This window comes from Echeneis naucrates, chromosome 4, assembly GCF_900963305.1.
Source record: "Echeneis naucrates chromosome 4, fEcheNa1.1, whole genome shotgun sequence".
Taxonomy (NCBI): domain Eukaryota; kingdom Metazoa; phylum Chordata; class Actinopteri; order Carangiformes; family Echeneidae; genus Echeneis; species Echeneis naucrates.
Window position 1 is genome coordinate 4,165,762 of NC_042514.1, and position 15,031 is coordinate 4,180,792.

Here is a 15,031-nt window from a genome sequence, read left to right on the forward strand (position 1 = left end):
CTGAAGTCATGTGCTGCAGCGTCAGAGAGCGGAGCTGTAGCTGAGGCACAAACAGCTGTGATTAAACTGAGGGATGATGATCCTCCGCAGTGACACAACCTCATTTGGTCTCCTGGTGGCCTGCATACCTCGGCTTCCAGCGGGCAAAATACCCCCCAGGGATCCTAAAATACACAGCAGGCCAGGCCTGGACCCAGCCGGGGCGGGGCTGAGGGGGGAGAGAGAGAGAGAGAGAGAGAGAGAGAGGAAGGGCCGGGGGCAGAGCTGCAAGCCCGGACAGGCCGCTGAGCTCCACGGGCCTGAGACGACAGTCACACCGACAACACAGCAGGAATGTTAACCTGCGAGAACCTCCATCGGTCGGTTAGTCGGCCCTAACTCAGCCGGGGAGAACGAGGGAGCAACAAAAGCCAAGAAAATGATCAGGCAGAGTCACATATGGTCGTCATGTGCTTTTTTTGTGGCCAGCTGCCTTTATTTAGCCATACTCCAATCCTCAGATCACTTCTAAATGAGTAGTGGGTTAAATTAGGATTCGCGGCTGGATCCGGCCGTCAGGGTCACAGAGGTCATTCTGAGCTCACGTTAGAGCTGAGGCTGACGCACGCTGGCCGGCCGCAGTCACTGCAGCGCCGGCTGTCGCACAGACAGAGGGCGCAATTTGGGTTCTGACTTCACACACGTAGTACTCACAAAGATTCTTCAAACACGACGACAGGAAATGGAATAGATTTACTTTGTAGTGATCCTGTATAGACACACACAGACACACAACCGCAGCTCTATATGCATAGTGATTGTTTACGAGGGGCTGCACGGGGGTGGGGGGGGGCATGGTCACAGAATGGGAGGAAAAAAAAAAAATCTAACTTCATCAGCGTCAGCAGCTTCTCCAGTCGTTACCAGCTACAACAGATACATCACTTTGTCTTTGTGTATGAAGGCAAAGTCTCCGACACACAAAAGGACTAAAGACGTTGTTAATCCGCAGCGTGATGAAATAAATTCAATCTAACAGTGAAGGGCTGAGCCTCTCTGCCATGAACGCTTCCAAAAACCTTCACCTGCAGGTGAAAAATGGATGAAAACTGATGAAATTATATTGTAACATCCATATGATTTACACAAACATTTCATAAATGGTTTATAAACGGACTTTAAAGAAGCTGTAAAGAAACTTCAGACTTATTTCAGCCTCAGAACCTAAAAGTTGAGGCTGATGTGTCAGCAGAAAACGGTGAGCTCATGAATCCTAAACAGTAAACTGCAGTGATTTATGAGTCGGATTGTTTGGGAGGAAACAGAAGGTTTCCATGGCAACGTGTGCAAGATGGCGGATGGTTCATAAACCCTCTTCGATAAACGCACAACGAAAAATAACATTCGACAAACCCGACTTCAACTAAGTGAGAAAGTGCATACACGTGTTAAATGGCTGGTTGCCGACCTGATGAGGGATTAAAATAATTAAGGCTCAGTCCCTGCTGGCTGCGTATTAAGACCATGTTGCTCTTCACCTCGATTCACACTCTGTACTGCGCTTTGAAAAAATGAATACTGATACTTCAAAATGTTTTCTGCATCTTTCTGCCATCAGACTGTTGAGAAGAAGAATTTCAGCCTCAGAGGTGCAAACGTTGCAAACGCCGGACTGAGTTGTTTTGGTTCTGAGCGCTACTGATCTGCATCACACATACAGCCATGCTGTGGAGATCTAGGAGGCCTACGCAGCGACTGCTCATGTAAACATGGGAGTATGTGGGACTAAGAGTTCAGGACCGCGCCCCGTCAGTCATCATCTGAGTCTGGGGAAGATTCTGATGAAGAGGATCATGCTGATGAAGGTGAAGGAGACCAGGATGAGCATCAGCCACAGCAGCCAGTTCACAGACTTCTTGGTGTGCTGTTCCAGTCGCTCCGACTCCGTCTTCAGCTTCTCGAAGTTCAGGTCTGCCTGCCTCATGGACTGGCTCAGGGTCTGCAAAAAGACAGCGGACACGGTCAGTTCCTTCTGGAGCCCGGAATGTTACCTGTCCTACGCTGCCACCTTGTGGACAGCAGCAGCTGAGACGTGAGAAATAATGAACCTCCAGTCACAAGCCCACAGCTGAATATTTTGAATATCTGAATCAGTTCATATCAGAAAACGGCAAAATAAATAAACATGATTCTGACATATGATTATTTTTTTCTTTTTTTTTTCCAGACATCTAGTTTTAGGTTTGTTTACCTGACATGTTATTGATGATGCATCTTATCAGGTGATGTTTCCGAAGGCGTGACCTTCCTGTCTGGGTTGACAGGTCGGTCATGAGGGAGCGCATGAGGGAGCATACATGCTCTCCCATACCTGGCGTGCCATCTCGCAGGGGGCGGACAGCAGAAGGCGTGACCGACCTGTCAACCCAGACAGGAAGGTCACGCCTTCGGAAACATCACCTCAGTAACATCTGGTGACACTCTGAAGAAGACGGCAGTTACGTACGTTGAAACATGTCGGGCAAACAAACCTAAAACTAGATGTCTGAAAAAAAAAGAAGAAAAAACTAATCTTATCTAATATAAAGACATAATGAACGTAATCGAGCGATGATTCTGACAAGTTTGGAAAGAACAGCAGCAGTGCTGCTTTTGTTTGGTCCAGCATAAACCAGAAAAACCAACTTAACAGGGCTTTTATCTGAAGGCGCCATTAACAGTCACATTCTCTTTCAGATTCTTGTATGGGGCCCCTGAGAGCTCAACACACTGCAGCTTACTGGCTGATGAAGGTGTTTTCTGTTTTGTCTCTTTGCAGGTGCTCTCTCAAACTGCAGTGTGTCGAGCTCCTTGACTAACGCACAAGCACAACCTTGCAGTTACCTGGTTGTCCTGTCTGATGATGTTCTGAGCTGCCATCGTGTTGTTCTTCAGATTTCGGGCCAAGTTGAGCATCTCGTCCGCCAGCTTCTCCTGCAGGTTGTGGTGATGCTGCAGGACGGCGTCCAGCTCGGCGGCAGACTGACGCTCATCCAAAGGAAGACCTCTGCACACAGAAGGATGTCTTTACTGGTCCTGGTCAGACCTGGTACCCATCTGACCGGGTCACAAGTAGTCAGCACTAAGTTCAGGTGTGAAAACACACGAGGAGGTGGTCTGGGCTGGAATGAAGGACTGCCTGCTCTCCTTTCCCAGTTTCAATGTCAGATGATTGAAGCACACACAGGCGACTGACCGGCTAACATCAATAACTCATACACTTTTATTTTAGAAGGTCTGAAGGTTTTTTTTTTTTTTTACTGCAGACACGCAGCTCAGGCTCTTATCCACAGTTAGACCGTGTCCAGTGAGTCTGAATTAGAAATGCTCAAACTTAACAGAAATCATCGGATGTCACTCGCTGTTGGGACACATTCATCATTAGCTTTTATCCTGAATAATAAACAAACCATTACCTTCTGTTTCGCAGGTCTGTCGCCGACGAGCCTTCAAAGAGGAGTTAAAAAAAAAAAAAAGACCTGTTAAAACAACTAATTTCCAGAATTGCAGTCTTTTTTTTTTTTAAAGAGAATTTGTGCGGCGGGCACAAAGTGTTGACTTACCTTTGCCTGACAAACCCTGTAATGACAAAAAAAAATAATAAATCTGCAGATTAAATATCTGAATCCAGTTTTCAGATCACAGCCTTTGCAGCCAAATACGAAGAAAATGCCTTATTGCTCGTCCTACCGTGCCGAGCAGCTCGTCCCTCATCTCTCCTGTGCACCGCGCCTTCGACTGCATGTGGACCGTTTTAGTGGCAGGCATCCTCTCATTGGCTATCGTGGGTGTTCGTCCGGGTGCAAGGAACTGATTGGCTAAAGCTTTTTCTGTTGGTGAAGACTGAATGCAAACAGCAAAGATGGAAAAAATGAATATGAAAGAAATTTCCAAAAATTAACAACAGCTGATAATATTAAAATTCAGAAGAGTACATAAACAAACCAGTTTCTCTGCCTCAAGGAGTCCTTTCAGGAAATCCACTTTTCTGGAGTAATCAGTCAGGACCTCCGGTGTGGGTTTGCTGAATGAAGACACAACGTGTCTCTGAGTTACGTTTTTTTTTTTTTACACAAATTCAAATAAAACTGTGAGCAGCGGCATAAGTTATACATTCAAAGAATAGATGTGATCGAGTTCACCAGCTGCCCAACATTTCGTGGGTTTTGTGTAGGCCAACTGAGGCCACAGTGAAAACGTGACAGAGACATTAGCAATAATAAATCCAAGCAAAGCTGTTGTTGTTGTTGTTGTTACCAGGGGTTTTTCCTCAGAGCCACCAGCATTTCCTCCAGAGCGCCAACATACTGCAGGAGACAAAACACAAACAGTGACTACACACCTTTTAATTGAAAGGTATTCTGAGGGTTTGATGTAAAGCAGCACTGAATATGCTTAAAAAAAAATGAACCCCATCAAAATAATTCACCTCCAGATAATTTAAACTTTGACCTTATTGAGTAAACTGAGGTCTAATGAGGATGAATGATTAGAAACAGTCGCAGTTTAGAAAGAGATATCATCCCAGAAAGATAAATCAGTGGACTGAAAATGAACTGATTTTTAAACGGTCCAGCTTCTTAAAGTCTCCATCAGCCATCAGGGTCAGAAACTATTTTCACTTATTTTACAGCCTAAATATCAAAAAGGATAAACGACAATGGATGAAAAGAAGTCCTATGAAACAAAACCAGACCAGATTTTGTCTGGATCGTTTTAAAACTGCTACAAAGATGCAGTGTTGTGTTTCCTTGTGAGTCTTCGTCATATCTGGGTGTGTTTCTGTGTTTTTAGTTGGTTTTGCTCTGTAACACTTTAACTTCACACCAAAAAAAAAAAAAAAACCTTTAACATTTAAAAGGTCGTCTTGGTCCAACTGTAGTGTCTTCAATACGACGGTGTGTGTTTCTGTGTTTGTGTGTCTGCTTTAGTATGTGTTGGATCACCTCGAGCTTATTCTGTCAAACACACACACACACACACGTAACAAAAACCAACACAACATATAGCACAGTGAACACACAGCCTATCTGTGAGATATTTAAATGTTGTTCAGTAAAACCGGCGAATGTTTTTTTTTTTTTCTGGTTCTTGTTTCGCCGACGTGGCCGAAAAAACATCAACAACCGCGGCCGAGCTGCTCCGGTTCGTCCGGTCCGGAGGACGGAGGCTCCGGGCCCCGGGGATTCCTCACCTTCTCCAGCCTCCACTCCGTCTCTCCTCGTTTCTCCGAAGCGATCGACTCACAGCGAGACAACAACCGGATGAAATTTATCTCCAGCCTGGACGCCATGTTTGAAGCCGACACTGTCGCAGATGAATGACGTCACGGCCGCGCCACCATCTGAAACACATCTGAACATACGTATACGATTTTTTTTTTTTAAAGGATTATTTATTTTCATATTTTTCTTTAGAAACGATTAATGTACTAATGTTTGGAATAATTTTATCATTTCATCAAAAATAAACAAAATAATAAAAATGATTTTTAAAAAGACATGTCTGTTTTGACACTGCTCCAAATCTTTGGAAGGAATTTGGATGCCTTTATTGTGGCTAAAATTAGCTGTGATTGTAGCTGATTTGTAGTAATTTAGTTTCTGGCTTGATGAGAAACAGAAATATTTTGCCACATTTTTTTCTTTCTTTGTACTAACGGGGAACTTTTTATTGTCCTGTTATCTGGACTCATATTTATCAGCTTCGAAAACAAATTTATTCAGCCGGCAAAACCTAGTTTGAACTCAGTTAATATAAAATAAAAACACTCCAATTTCTTTTAATGTGAGCAGAGAAAACTTTTTTACACTTTATCACTTGATTTTTGTGTAGCTGATGAACAACCAAGGAGGACTTGAAACAAAAGTTTCTTAATGTAATTGGGAAAAAAAACTGGATATTAATCTTGCAAGTGTATCTGGAAGAGACTCATTTTTGTTTGTCAATGTCTGACGTGTCTTCAGTCAGAGTTCTCATAAAAAAAAAAACAAAACAAAACTAGATAACCTGAAATTTCCCTCCTTTCTTGATTCGGTTGAACTTCATCGTGTTACAATCCTGAGAAACTATTCCCACTGAGCCCGATCAAATCACACACCAGTCGCTGTTACAAGCATCATGTTCTGTATTTTGTGTTAATACTAATAATCACTACACCATTCAGTCCAAACCATACACTCTCTGTTACACGTCACATCTTCCTAACAATCCAGACAAACATCATTCAACAGCAGTCAGAGGGGAACTTTAGTATTACATCTCATAAAAAGCTGAAATGTACTTCTGCGGAAGCTGCTCATTATGGGACTGTCCACAGCTGAGTGAAGCCAAGTTCATCTTGGAAAGGGAGAAGGTAAGTCCAAGGACTCAGCGGTTTTACAGACATCGTGGCACGGCTGTTGCATAATGGCCAGTGTTGTGTTTGCGGGTTTTTTTGTGTCAAAAGGAAAAAGTGGCGTGTGCTGCTGTTTCCCTTTGCTACGTAAATGACTTCCTATTGGGTGTTTGCGGTGCGGCAGGTAGAAGGCGGAGGTGGACAGACTATTGTCCTTTGTCTCACTGTGCATGTTTAGGTCCTTGTTCTGAAAGTGTCCCATCTTCTGTCGGTTCAGTACAATAAAGATAAAGGTACCCTCTCTTTATCCCAGATATCCCCCCACCCCCCGACCCCCCACTACAAGCACTGTTCCACAAGAGTGACCCAAGAAATGACTTTCTTGTTCAAATTATTGTACGCATCATTATCAAGGCACTAGCTAACTTGACTTGAGTTAACTCAGTGAGCAAGTTTTGCTCATTAGGAGAACTAAGAAATGAAAAGTGCGACTGGAACCTCTATTATTTCCTTGAATTAGCAAAAGTGTGTTACACAAAAAACAAAAACAAAACAACAACACAAACAGGGAAACCGGAAAAACTGAATTCCATCATTTCTGTTGAATTTGCTGACAGTAACCACAAAATACCAAAATAATAGAAAAGGTGCTTGGCAACATCCTGCCCGGTTATTTTTGCTGTAATGTTGGACAACAAGACTTGACCCACATTCGCAGTTCTTTGATTAGTTTCCTTCGGAGAATAACAATCAAACATCACTGTGTCTCACTCCTTCTGCCTGCAGTCTCAGCTCATCACGTTTAACCATTTCTCTTCCTCTTGATTTTTCTTTCTCTTCTGGTTTTCTACAACCTCGTTTTTGTCACTCTTACGTCCACTTGGAGGTCGCTGCCTCCAACTTCCTGTTCTGTCCCAATCAGATTTCCTCTTCCACATAAGGTATGTCGGGGTCAGAAAAACGTCTCTGGCCCTTTGAGGCCTGTGTCCTGTGGCGCAGCTGCTGCTGAGTAGACTGCAACACCGTGGAGATAGATGTGGAGGAGGAGGAGGCGGAGGGAGGGCAGGAGGAGAAGTGCAGCACCAGGTCGCTCTTGGGGTTGTCGATGTACAAAGACTGCGTGCTGTCTCTGCGGCGGCCCGGGTGCTCTCTTCTCCTGACCGAGTCTCTACACACCTGAATTTCAGGGGCGGGGTAAGTCTGAATGGGACTCGAGGCTGCATTCTGTTCGAGGACACCTGGGGGGAGTTTAACTGTGCTTGGGATGATGGGGTTGCGGCGTTTCAGCGGATGCCTGAGAGAGGAGCTGGAGGACTCGGAGGTGGAAGAAGCGCAGCTGGAGAGAGAGGAAATGGAGCTAGCAGGGGTGAGGTTTGATATTCGCCCGCTAAGGAATTTTGGTCGGTGGGCCAGGTCGGGAGGTTTGGGTGGACAAATGGGCCTGTGCTTCCTCAAGTGGGAGCCACCTCGTCCTGAAAGACAGGGAGGGAAGGATGGAAGAATGGAAAAATCATGATTCTGATTCTCAGAGAAATACAGAGGGGTGAAGACCAATGGAAGATCATGCAACCATGTTATTTTCCAAAAATTAGGTTCAATGAGGTGCAGTTAAACAAAGATTTGATGTGATAAGGTGCGCCAAATGTCTTGTTAACTCATTTGGATGAAGTTTGAGCATGCTTCTGTGCCACACATGCATTTATGTGCATACATGGGCGTGCAGACGTATGCTGACAAACACACACACAAACACACAAACACGGTTGCTGTTCCTCCAACCTGCTTTGTTACAGAGACGCCACCGCCCCCAAATCACCATCACTGGTCCAAACCTGCACCACAAAACACAGGAAGGGCCCAATCCAGTGGCCCCCCGTGGTTTGGTCAGAAACCCACAGCTAAGTGAGAGAAACAGGTAGAAGAAAGGAGTCAACACTCCTCAACACTGACCTTCAAGGTCTGAGCTGTGAGCCAAGGAGCGCTGCTGCTCGTCCAAAAGACTCTCAGAGCTCAGCGAGGCTTCGGAGTCCAAGTTCTCCTGGTCTGAACCAGGCTGCTCCATCTCTGGCAGTCGACAGGCGAGATCCTCTCTGCAGGGGAGAGACGATTAGAACATCAGAGGCGTGAAAGACGCTCCTCTGAATACTGTCACAGCAAAAAAAAGGCATCTTTACTTCTCCTGTTTGATGGACTTGATACGTTCCACCAGGTTCTTCTCGGCCTCTGTGTCTGAGTCCAGAGGCTCGTTCTCAGGGACCACACTGAGATCAGAACTGGCCTTCTCATGCACCTGCAGAAGACAGAACATCACACACTCAAACCTTATCCAGTACAAGCTGAAAATACTGATTATATACAACACCATAAAATAGACATTAAAATGACTTTGGCCCAAATCTGAAATTGATTCAAAAGGTTGTTAGTGAGAAGAGTGAGAAGAGCAGTGAGGGTGTGGCCTGTGGTTTTCATGCATCTGCACATCATCCTGAGAGCATTTCCATTAAAAAAACAAAACAAAAACAAACTAACGGTAAAACAAAATAAGCCAAGAAAGAACAAACAAACTACATTCATCCTTTCAAAATTGGGGTTTTACGAAGGCAAACTGTTCATAGCTGTGATAAAAAGTTAGAGGACACATCACCACAATCCACACAGGTCGAACCGATCAACAAACACCAACACTTTGAGAGCTTTATGGTGTTTTCTCAGAATATGAAGATGTTGGAACGGCACAAAGACAGATATGCATCATAGATCTCAAGCACTGTAAGTTAGGTCATCATCCTCTCCAAAGACAGCAATTACAACACCAACCCAGAGCCATCGTGTCCCCTCAGAGAGAGTAAGAATGATGGCAAACAGCGAATCCTTCGCATCACAAACAGGGCCTGAACCAAACCAGAACAGAAACATGCAATCTACTACCAGTTAGTAGGGAAGAGTAACAAGAGTTAGGGGGTGATGGATGAAAGATGAAAAATAAAATAAAACAACAACCAAAAAAAAAAAAAAAAAAAAGACAACAACAGCCAGAGCATTAAAAGTCACCCACATCTAACATGCCATGCACAGATACTTCTACATGGAACACTACGACAAACTACAACTATTAGAGCTACTGTACCAGGAAACTCAGTGATACATACCACCACTCCTTTGTAAGGAGCTGAGAACCTGAGAGGTAAATGCCAGCAGAGCTAAGGAGAGACAAGGAACATTGGCCATGTTACCCATGTAACTGTAGAACAGCAGCCTCTGACACTGGGGCTTTTTGTACGACTTAAAGGAAACTAAATAGTATGTCCTATTTCATAATATACCATTAGTGACTTTTTAAAATGTATAGAGCTCCTCCCTTTACATCCAGGCCTGAGGTTGAGCAGAAATCTATTTCTTCTTTATGGTTTAAGAACAAACTGAACAGAACAAAGGTGGTTCGGAGGAAGGCAGGGGTTCTTCCTCACCGTGTTTTGTCTCTTGAGTTTAAGTTGGTTGACGGCCAGAGCCTCAGCGTACTCCAGCTGCTCGATCTCCTCCATCTTCTCATTGTAACGTCTGGTCTGCTCATTGATCAACATCTCTAAACACCTACAGAGGGAGGAGAGAGTGTGATGGCAGATGATGAAAAGAACAAGTATATAAACTAATTCACAGCTGACATCCAGGGCATCATGAAAAAAGGTCTCATCATGTAAAATTATATCACAAAATAACTGATTTGGTTATATCTGCTGTCATGGAGGTCTTACGTGGTGGTCTTAGCAACATCCTTCATGCTGAGCAGCGGGTCAGCGCTGTCTGGACAGCGCAAGATGCATGGAGCAAAAACTATGGCCAACGAGTTTGAAGACATGCGGTTGTGAGCCTCCTCTTTACAGACCCTGTAAGAAAGGTCCGATATTTGATTAGATATTAGCATTTATTTACCTGCATTTAAAAAAGAATAAAAAAAACCTTTGAACTTAACTGCTGTGGGGAAAAAAGAAACCTAGTAACTGTGATATTTGGATAGCAAACACTTGAGGTTAATTTCACAGTCATATTAAAAATGACAACACTACAATCAGGAATGTCGACCTGACGAGGTGGAAGACGAGTCTCTCCAGGGTGATGAAGTTCGCCGTCGGAAGCTCGTCCAGCACTTTGTAGATGGCATGAAGTTGCTCTTGCTTTTCTGGCAGCTCTGGTGTAAGGAAAAAAAAAAAACAACCAAAACAAAACAAAACACATTAATCCCATTCAAAGGGTCTGTGTTTGATTTCTAATAACATGTAATCAACCTTCTCTGCTTCTAAACTAATAGTCATTAAAAAAAAAAACATAAATAAAAATTACTGGAAGCAGATGAGGGAAGGACAGAAAACAAAAGGCCAGCTTTACTAAAACAAATTGTAAAATCCTGCCCCCTGCTGGGGAGCAGCCTCCTCACCCACTGCGTGTAGGAAGTCACTGTAATGTGTGAAGGTCATGAGAGGGTCAGGCAGCTCCCTCAACCACTGCTTGACCAGGCCTGTCACTGTGTGGATGGGGTAGTCTTCAAGGCAGACCTGGTGGGGATCTATGAACATCAAAACTTACCCATTAGACAAAAATCTGAGTGTACCTGAATGTTATGTAAATAAAAAGGCTGATAAATTGAGACAACGTAGTTAATCGTTAGTTAACCGTGAGGATCATTTAGAAAGAGTCTTACCAGTCTCCAGTCGCTGGTGTAGCTCTTTCATTCTGTTGGCAGAGCCAGACTTGCGGTAAATGCCCTCGGTGTAGAGGCCATGCATCTCCACGTGCTCCAACATCATCTCCAGCACCATGGGCACTGGGTTCTTATCGCTGACCAGGTGACACACATACACGCCAAAGTGCAGACCGCTGGGCTCTTCATCACTCTGTGAAATGAGACAGGCAGCACCCGTCAGTCTACGTCTACTTATCCAGTCACTCACTCAGCGACATCGACCTACAAGGTCCTTCTGAATCACACAATGTTGATAGATTATCTGTCATCACTAAGTGTTTTTTTTTTTTTTTTTTTTACACACTCCATTAATATCCAGCCACTTGAATTATTCTGTTTGAAGTCGTACAATACTGAGTCTTTCTTGATTAAAGTTCCTTTTGCTACAGCTTCATAACAAATCAAGCATAGGAGAGCTGATGTAGTACAGTAGAGTGGCACTAGTATATTTAAAATATATTTTACATTTTCCTACTGTACGATAACATTCATCTGTTATCAGTCTAAGTTATTTATCCAGATCAGTGGGTCATATGAGCATTATGTTTGTGTTTTCATACCTTTTTGGCACAGAAGGTTGAGCAGTCAGTGACTATTTTGCAAATGCATTTCTTATGGCACACCATCTTGCAATCTATCAAACAAGAGTTTAAAAAAGTGTAAATTAATGCAAGAACATGAATAGTTTTGTTATTGTGCAAGACAAAGGGCTCTGTCTAACATCTTGCACAAAGCACAATGCAAATTTTCATCTTGTTGTCCAGCACCCCTTTTGTTTAAATAGCAAATACACTTCCTACCCATCCAAATGCCCCTGGGTGTGTTGGTTTTACAACGAGATGCGGTCAGGCACATTGCTATTCGTGACAGTGATTGCTCAGTGCAGTATTTCATTTATTATGGTAATATGCACTTAAACCTGCAGATGGTTTATTGCATGTTATGACCAAAACACTCCTGTGATTAACTGATGACTACTAATATTTAATAAGAGATCAAGTAAAAAAAGTTTTTTCCACTGTTAAATAGGAAAAGTATGAAAATGTGTTAAATTCAGACCACTGTCCTGCAGTTTTCTTTTTTTTTGTGGTGTTAACTCACAGCTGCACATGTAGGCCTTCTCCATGACCCAGATGTAGGAACTACACTGGTCACATGACTGCATGATGTTGACCTGATAGTTGACGAAAACATGATCCAGGGGACTCTCCATCTAATGAGACAGATAGTCACTCAATAACAAATGAAAATCAAAATGATTAAATGTGCAAACAAGATAATCTTGAACTGTGCACACTTACACTTTTGTCTTTTTTCCTCCTCTTCTTCCGAGCTTTAGCAGGCTGGAAAACAAAGGCAGGTGTGAATAAGTCACCAATTAAGATTTGTACTAATTGGAATGAACAATGTCAGATCTCAGGGAATCACCTTTGCGGGCTCAGCTTCCTCTTTCTTCATCTCTCCTCTGATGAAGCCGTCGAGCACTGACTGGAACAAATTGACCACAAGTTGTACTTCTCCTTTCTGTTTATCGCCCGCCAGGTGGATCACTTTGTTCTGGTAGCCTGTCATCAGACCTTTGTAACCGATGGTGGGTTTCTGGTTTACAGAACAGGAGAGAATATGAGGAAGAGGAGACAACGTTGAAGACATTCTTGATGAGGGCGTGTTATGTTCCTGCAGAGAGGCTTACCGGGAGGGAATACATGGCTTTGATATTCTCTCTGAACTGCATTGTGGCTGTTACAAAAATGGCCTCTGTAGCTGACAGTTGCTTCCCCCTGGAGCGGAAGTCATTGACCTAGAGAGAAACAGAAAAAGAACTTTGGTGGGTAAACATGTTAAAATTGTTTCCAACAATAGAAAGATGGTTCACCTCTCATTTACCTGGTTGCCAAGAAACTCATCGAGGTGCCGTAGCTCATTGGCGTTGGTGATCTCGCGATCCAGTGAGGCATTCCACTGCTCTGAGACCCGAGTAGCACGACTGATCTTTATAGAGGGGTTACGACCAAAACTCTTTCCAGCCCGGTCACCATGTGGTTGGGAATGAGTTCGGGATGGATGTCCAGGTGCTGGAGCTGAAAAGGACAATACTTATAATTTAATTTAAGAAAAACCAACATTGACTAGATGATGGAAAAGCAAATACATGATATTAGGAGCATTTCAGACTCTGCTTGAGTACCATGGAAGAAACACAACCCAAAGTAAAGTTATTCTGTTATCGCTGAGCAGGAACCTGCACGGGTCAGTATTTTCTCAGAAAGCAAACAGCGGGATAAGTTAAGGCCTGGGAATAAAAAATGATAATACACCTGTGTTGTCTTTACATGTCCGACTTCATGAGGTGCACATGAGGTGCAGCTCTAGTGCAGTTGGAATGCTAACATGAAATGTTAGAGTTTGGTGACTTATTCAATAAAATCACGTTGGGGGTTAAAGAAAAAAAAAAAAGGCAAACAAAACAACTCAGAAAATTCTGAAAATATTTTTAGCACTTGGACAGACTCAACCTCTGCTGCCTGCTTTTATTGTTTACCTTCCCCCACTGCCGACTTTTCACTGAGCATCTGGGCAAGCGTCATCTCTCCGTTGTCGGGAGTGTGGGCCTCTTTGTTGGGTCGTTTTTTCAAAATCTTGCTGAAGAAACCACCCGACCTGCAGAATACAAGAGTGGAATATTCATACATTTCTGTCAAATGCTAAGAGGACTGAAGTTGTTTAAGTTACACATTTTTCAGTATCTAACTAATCATTCATCTCTCAGAGCATAACACAGATTATTTTGCATTACCGACTGCTGCATGTTCTCAATCACATGCACATATGAGTCTCCCTGTATTATATCTTGGCAACAGATAAAACAGACCATTGAAGCAAATAAACAAAATGAGTAGTATTTAAAAATACCATTAAAACCTGCAAGAGGCTGCATTTAAGTGCAATATACTTAAGCTCTGCTCTGTTGTGCCACCATAGCAACGGTACAAATTGTACACAAAACTATCTACCCGACGATCTCCCCGATATAACTCTGGCCCAGAGAAAAGTCAGTTAAGCAGGAATTTCCGGCTGTGAATGGCACTCAGGGAAAGTTTGGTTGGATTATGTTCCCCATGTACCTGAATCAGGCAGACACTGATCTTGCTCAAGAAGAAAGAACGATTTAGTGTTTTCCTCATATCTTATATTACAGAATCTACCATTACCAATATTAATATAACACTGCAGACCTACTTCAGTCCACCTCCTATTCGAAAAAACAATGGCCAATGTGTTTTCTGTCTCATTTCAGTCTGTGTCTACAGTATCAGCCAGTTCAGTGTATTGAAGTGCAGTACTTGTCTGGTGTGGATGGGATGGTGTGAATTGAATCTTGGCTTCCTGCACCATCATGTTGTCTCCTTCTGATGGAGCTCCCCTTAGAGCCATCACCTTGGCCTTCTGAGTGGGAAAATGTCTGTAGGACAGAAAACATAAATAGAAAATCAACTTTTTTTACACTCATAAATTATGAACGATGGGTAGTTTACTGGGCAGGTTGGAGAAATGCTTGTACAGTCAATGGTCGATAACTTTCAAAAATATTTGAAACATCATTTAAAACAAGTTATAGATGAGCATATGAAATACCTCTCTGGTTGAAATGAAACCAGCTCCTTCAGAGCCTGGAGACAAACTGTCAACTGAAGAGGAGGCTGTTTCACCCCTGCAGATGGAAAAATTGAGAAATGTATGTCAGAAGAAAACCAATTCATAAATAGATACTGACAACTGAGGCAGCAAAAAATCCTTTAAATTAATGTCAGATGATCAACCGTGACTTTCCATCTGTGATGAATAAGATACAATGACGTAAACAGGCGTAAAAAATCTTCAACACCATTTTATTTTTTTGAAGCTAAGGCTGCTAATGTTCTGTATTTTTATTATTG

General features: G+C 43.0%; 2 protein-coding genes across 4 annotated transcripts in view; both read right to left on the reverse strand.

Moving 5' to 3' along the window:
• Window positions 1-272: 272 nt before the first annotated feature.
• Window positions 273-5,413, reverse strand: use1 (unconventional SNARE in the ER 1 homolog (S. cerevisiae)). The gene is made up of 8 exons (XM_029499368.1): window positions 5,213-5,413; window positions 4,276-4,325; window positions 3,964-4,042; window positions 3,709-3,861; window positions 3,582-3,597; window positions 3,435-3,465; window positions 2,863-3,025; window positions 273-1,978 (listed from the first exon to the last, which is right to left on the reverse strand). Exons 1-8 carry the CDS (start codon window positions 5,309-5,311, stop codon window positions 1,796-1,798), a joined length of 774 nt encoding a protein of 257 aa, XP_029355228.1. The 5' UTR covers window positions 5,312-5,413; the 3' UTR covers window positions 273-1,795.
• Window positions 5,414-6,047: 634 nt separating this feature from the next.
• The window catches only part of myo9b (myosin IXB), a 51,054-nt gene continuing 42,070 nt past the window's right edge, over window positions 6,048-15,031 (reverse strand). Inside the window, exons 27-44 of one of the 3 annotated variants that reach the window (XM_029499364.1) lie at window positions 14,730-14,805; window positions 14,438-14,556; window positions 13,636-13,754; window positions 12,981-13,174; window positions 12,787-12,894; window positions 12,522-12,692; window positions 12,395-12,436; window positions 12,195-12,306; window positions 11,654-11,727; window positions 11,052-11,244; window positions 10,788-10,916; window positions 10,436-10,541; window positions 10,108-10,239; window positions 9,823-9,946; window positions 9,505-9,555; window positions 8,530-8,645; window positions 8,306-8,445; window positions 6,048-7,827 (exon numbers count right to left, since the gene is read on the reverse strand). In XM_029499364.1, the coding sequence (XP_029355224.1) occupies window positions 7,274-7,827; window positions 8,306-8,445; window positions 8,530-8,645; window positions 9,505-9,555; window positions 9,823-9,946; window positions 10,108-10,239; window positions 10,436-10,541; window positions 10,788-10,916; window positions 11,052-11,244; window positions 11,654-11,727; window positions 12,195-12,306; window positions 12,395-12,436; window positions 12,522-12,692; window positions 12,787-12,894; window positions 12,981-13,174; window positions 13,636-13,754; window positions 14,438-14,556; window positions 14,730-14,805 (2,560 nt within the window). In that variant the 3' untranslated portion in view covers window positions 6,048-7,273. The remainder of the gene's footprint in view (window positions 7,828-8,305; window positions 8,446-8,529; window positions 8,646-9,504; window positions 9,556-9,822; window positions 9,947-10,107; window positions 10,240-10,435; window positions 10,542-10,787; window positions 10,917-11,051; window positions 11,245-11,653; window positions 11,728-12,194; window positions 12,307-12,394; window positions 12,437-12,521; window positions 12,693-12,786; window positions 12,895-12,980; window positions 13,175-13,635; window positions 13,755-14,437; window positions 14,557-14,729; window positions 14,806-15,031) is intronic. The other 2 variants (XM_029499366.1, XM_029499367.1) reach the window with 2 other exon arrangements.

Bases quoted from the DNA above. Each gene is read 5' to 3' on its own strand.
- use1 (XM_029499368.1), bottom strand. From the start codon at position 5,311: ATGGCGTCCAGGCTGGAGATAAATTTCATCCGGTTGTTGTCTCGCTGT. The intron at 4,326-5,212 runs GTGAGGAATCCC...TGTCTCCTGCAG, and splicing joins CGGAGTGGAGGCTGGAGAAG to TATGTTGGCGCTCTGGAGGA. The intron at 3,862-3,963 runs GTTTGTTTATGT...GTTTGCATTCAG, and splicing joins TCCTTGAGGCAGAGAAACTG to TCTTCACCAACAGAAAAAGC.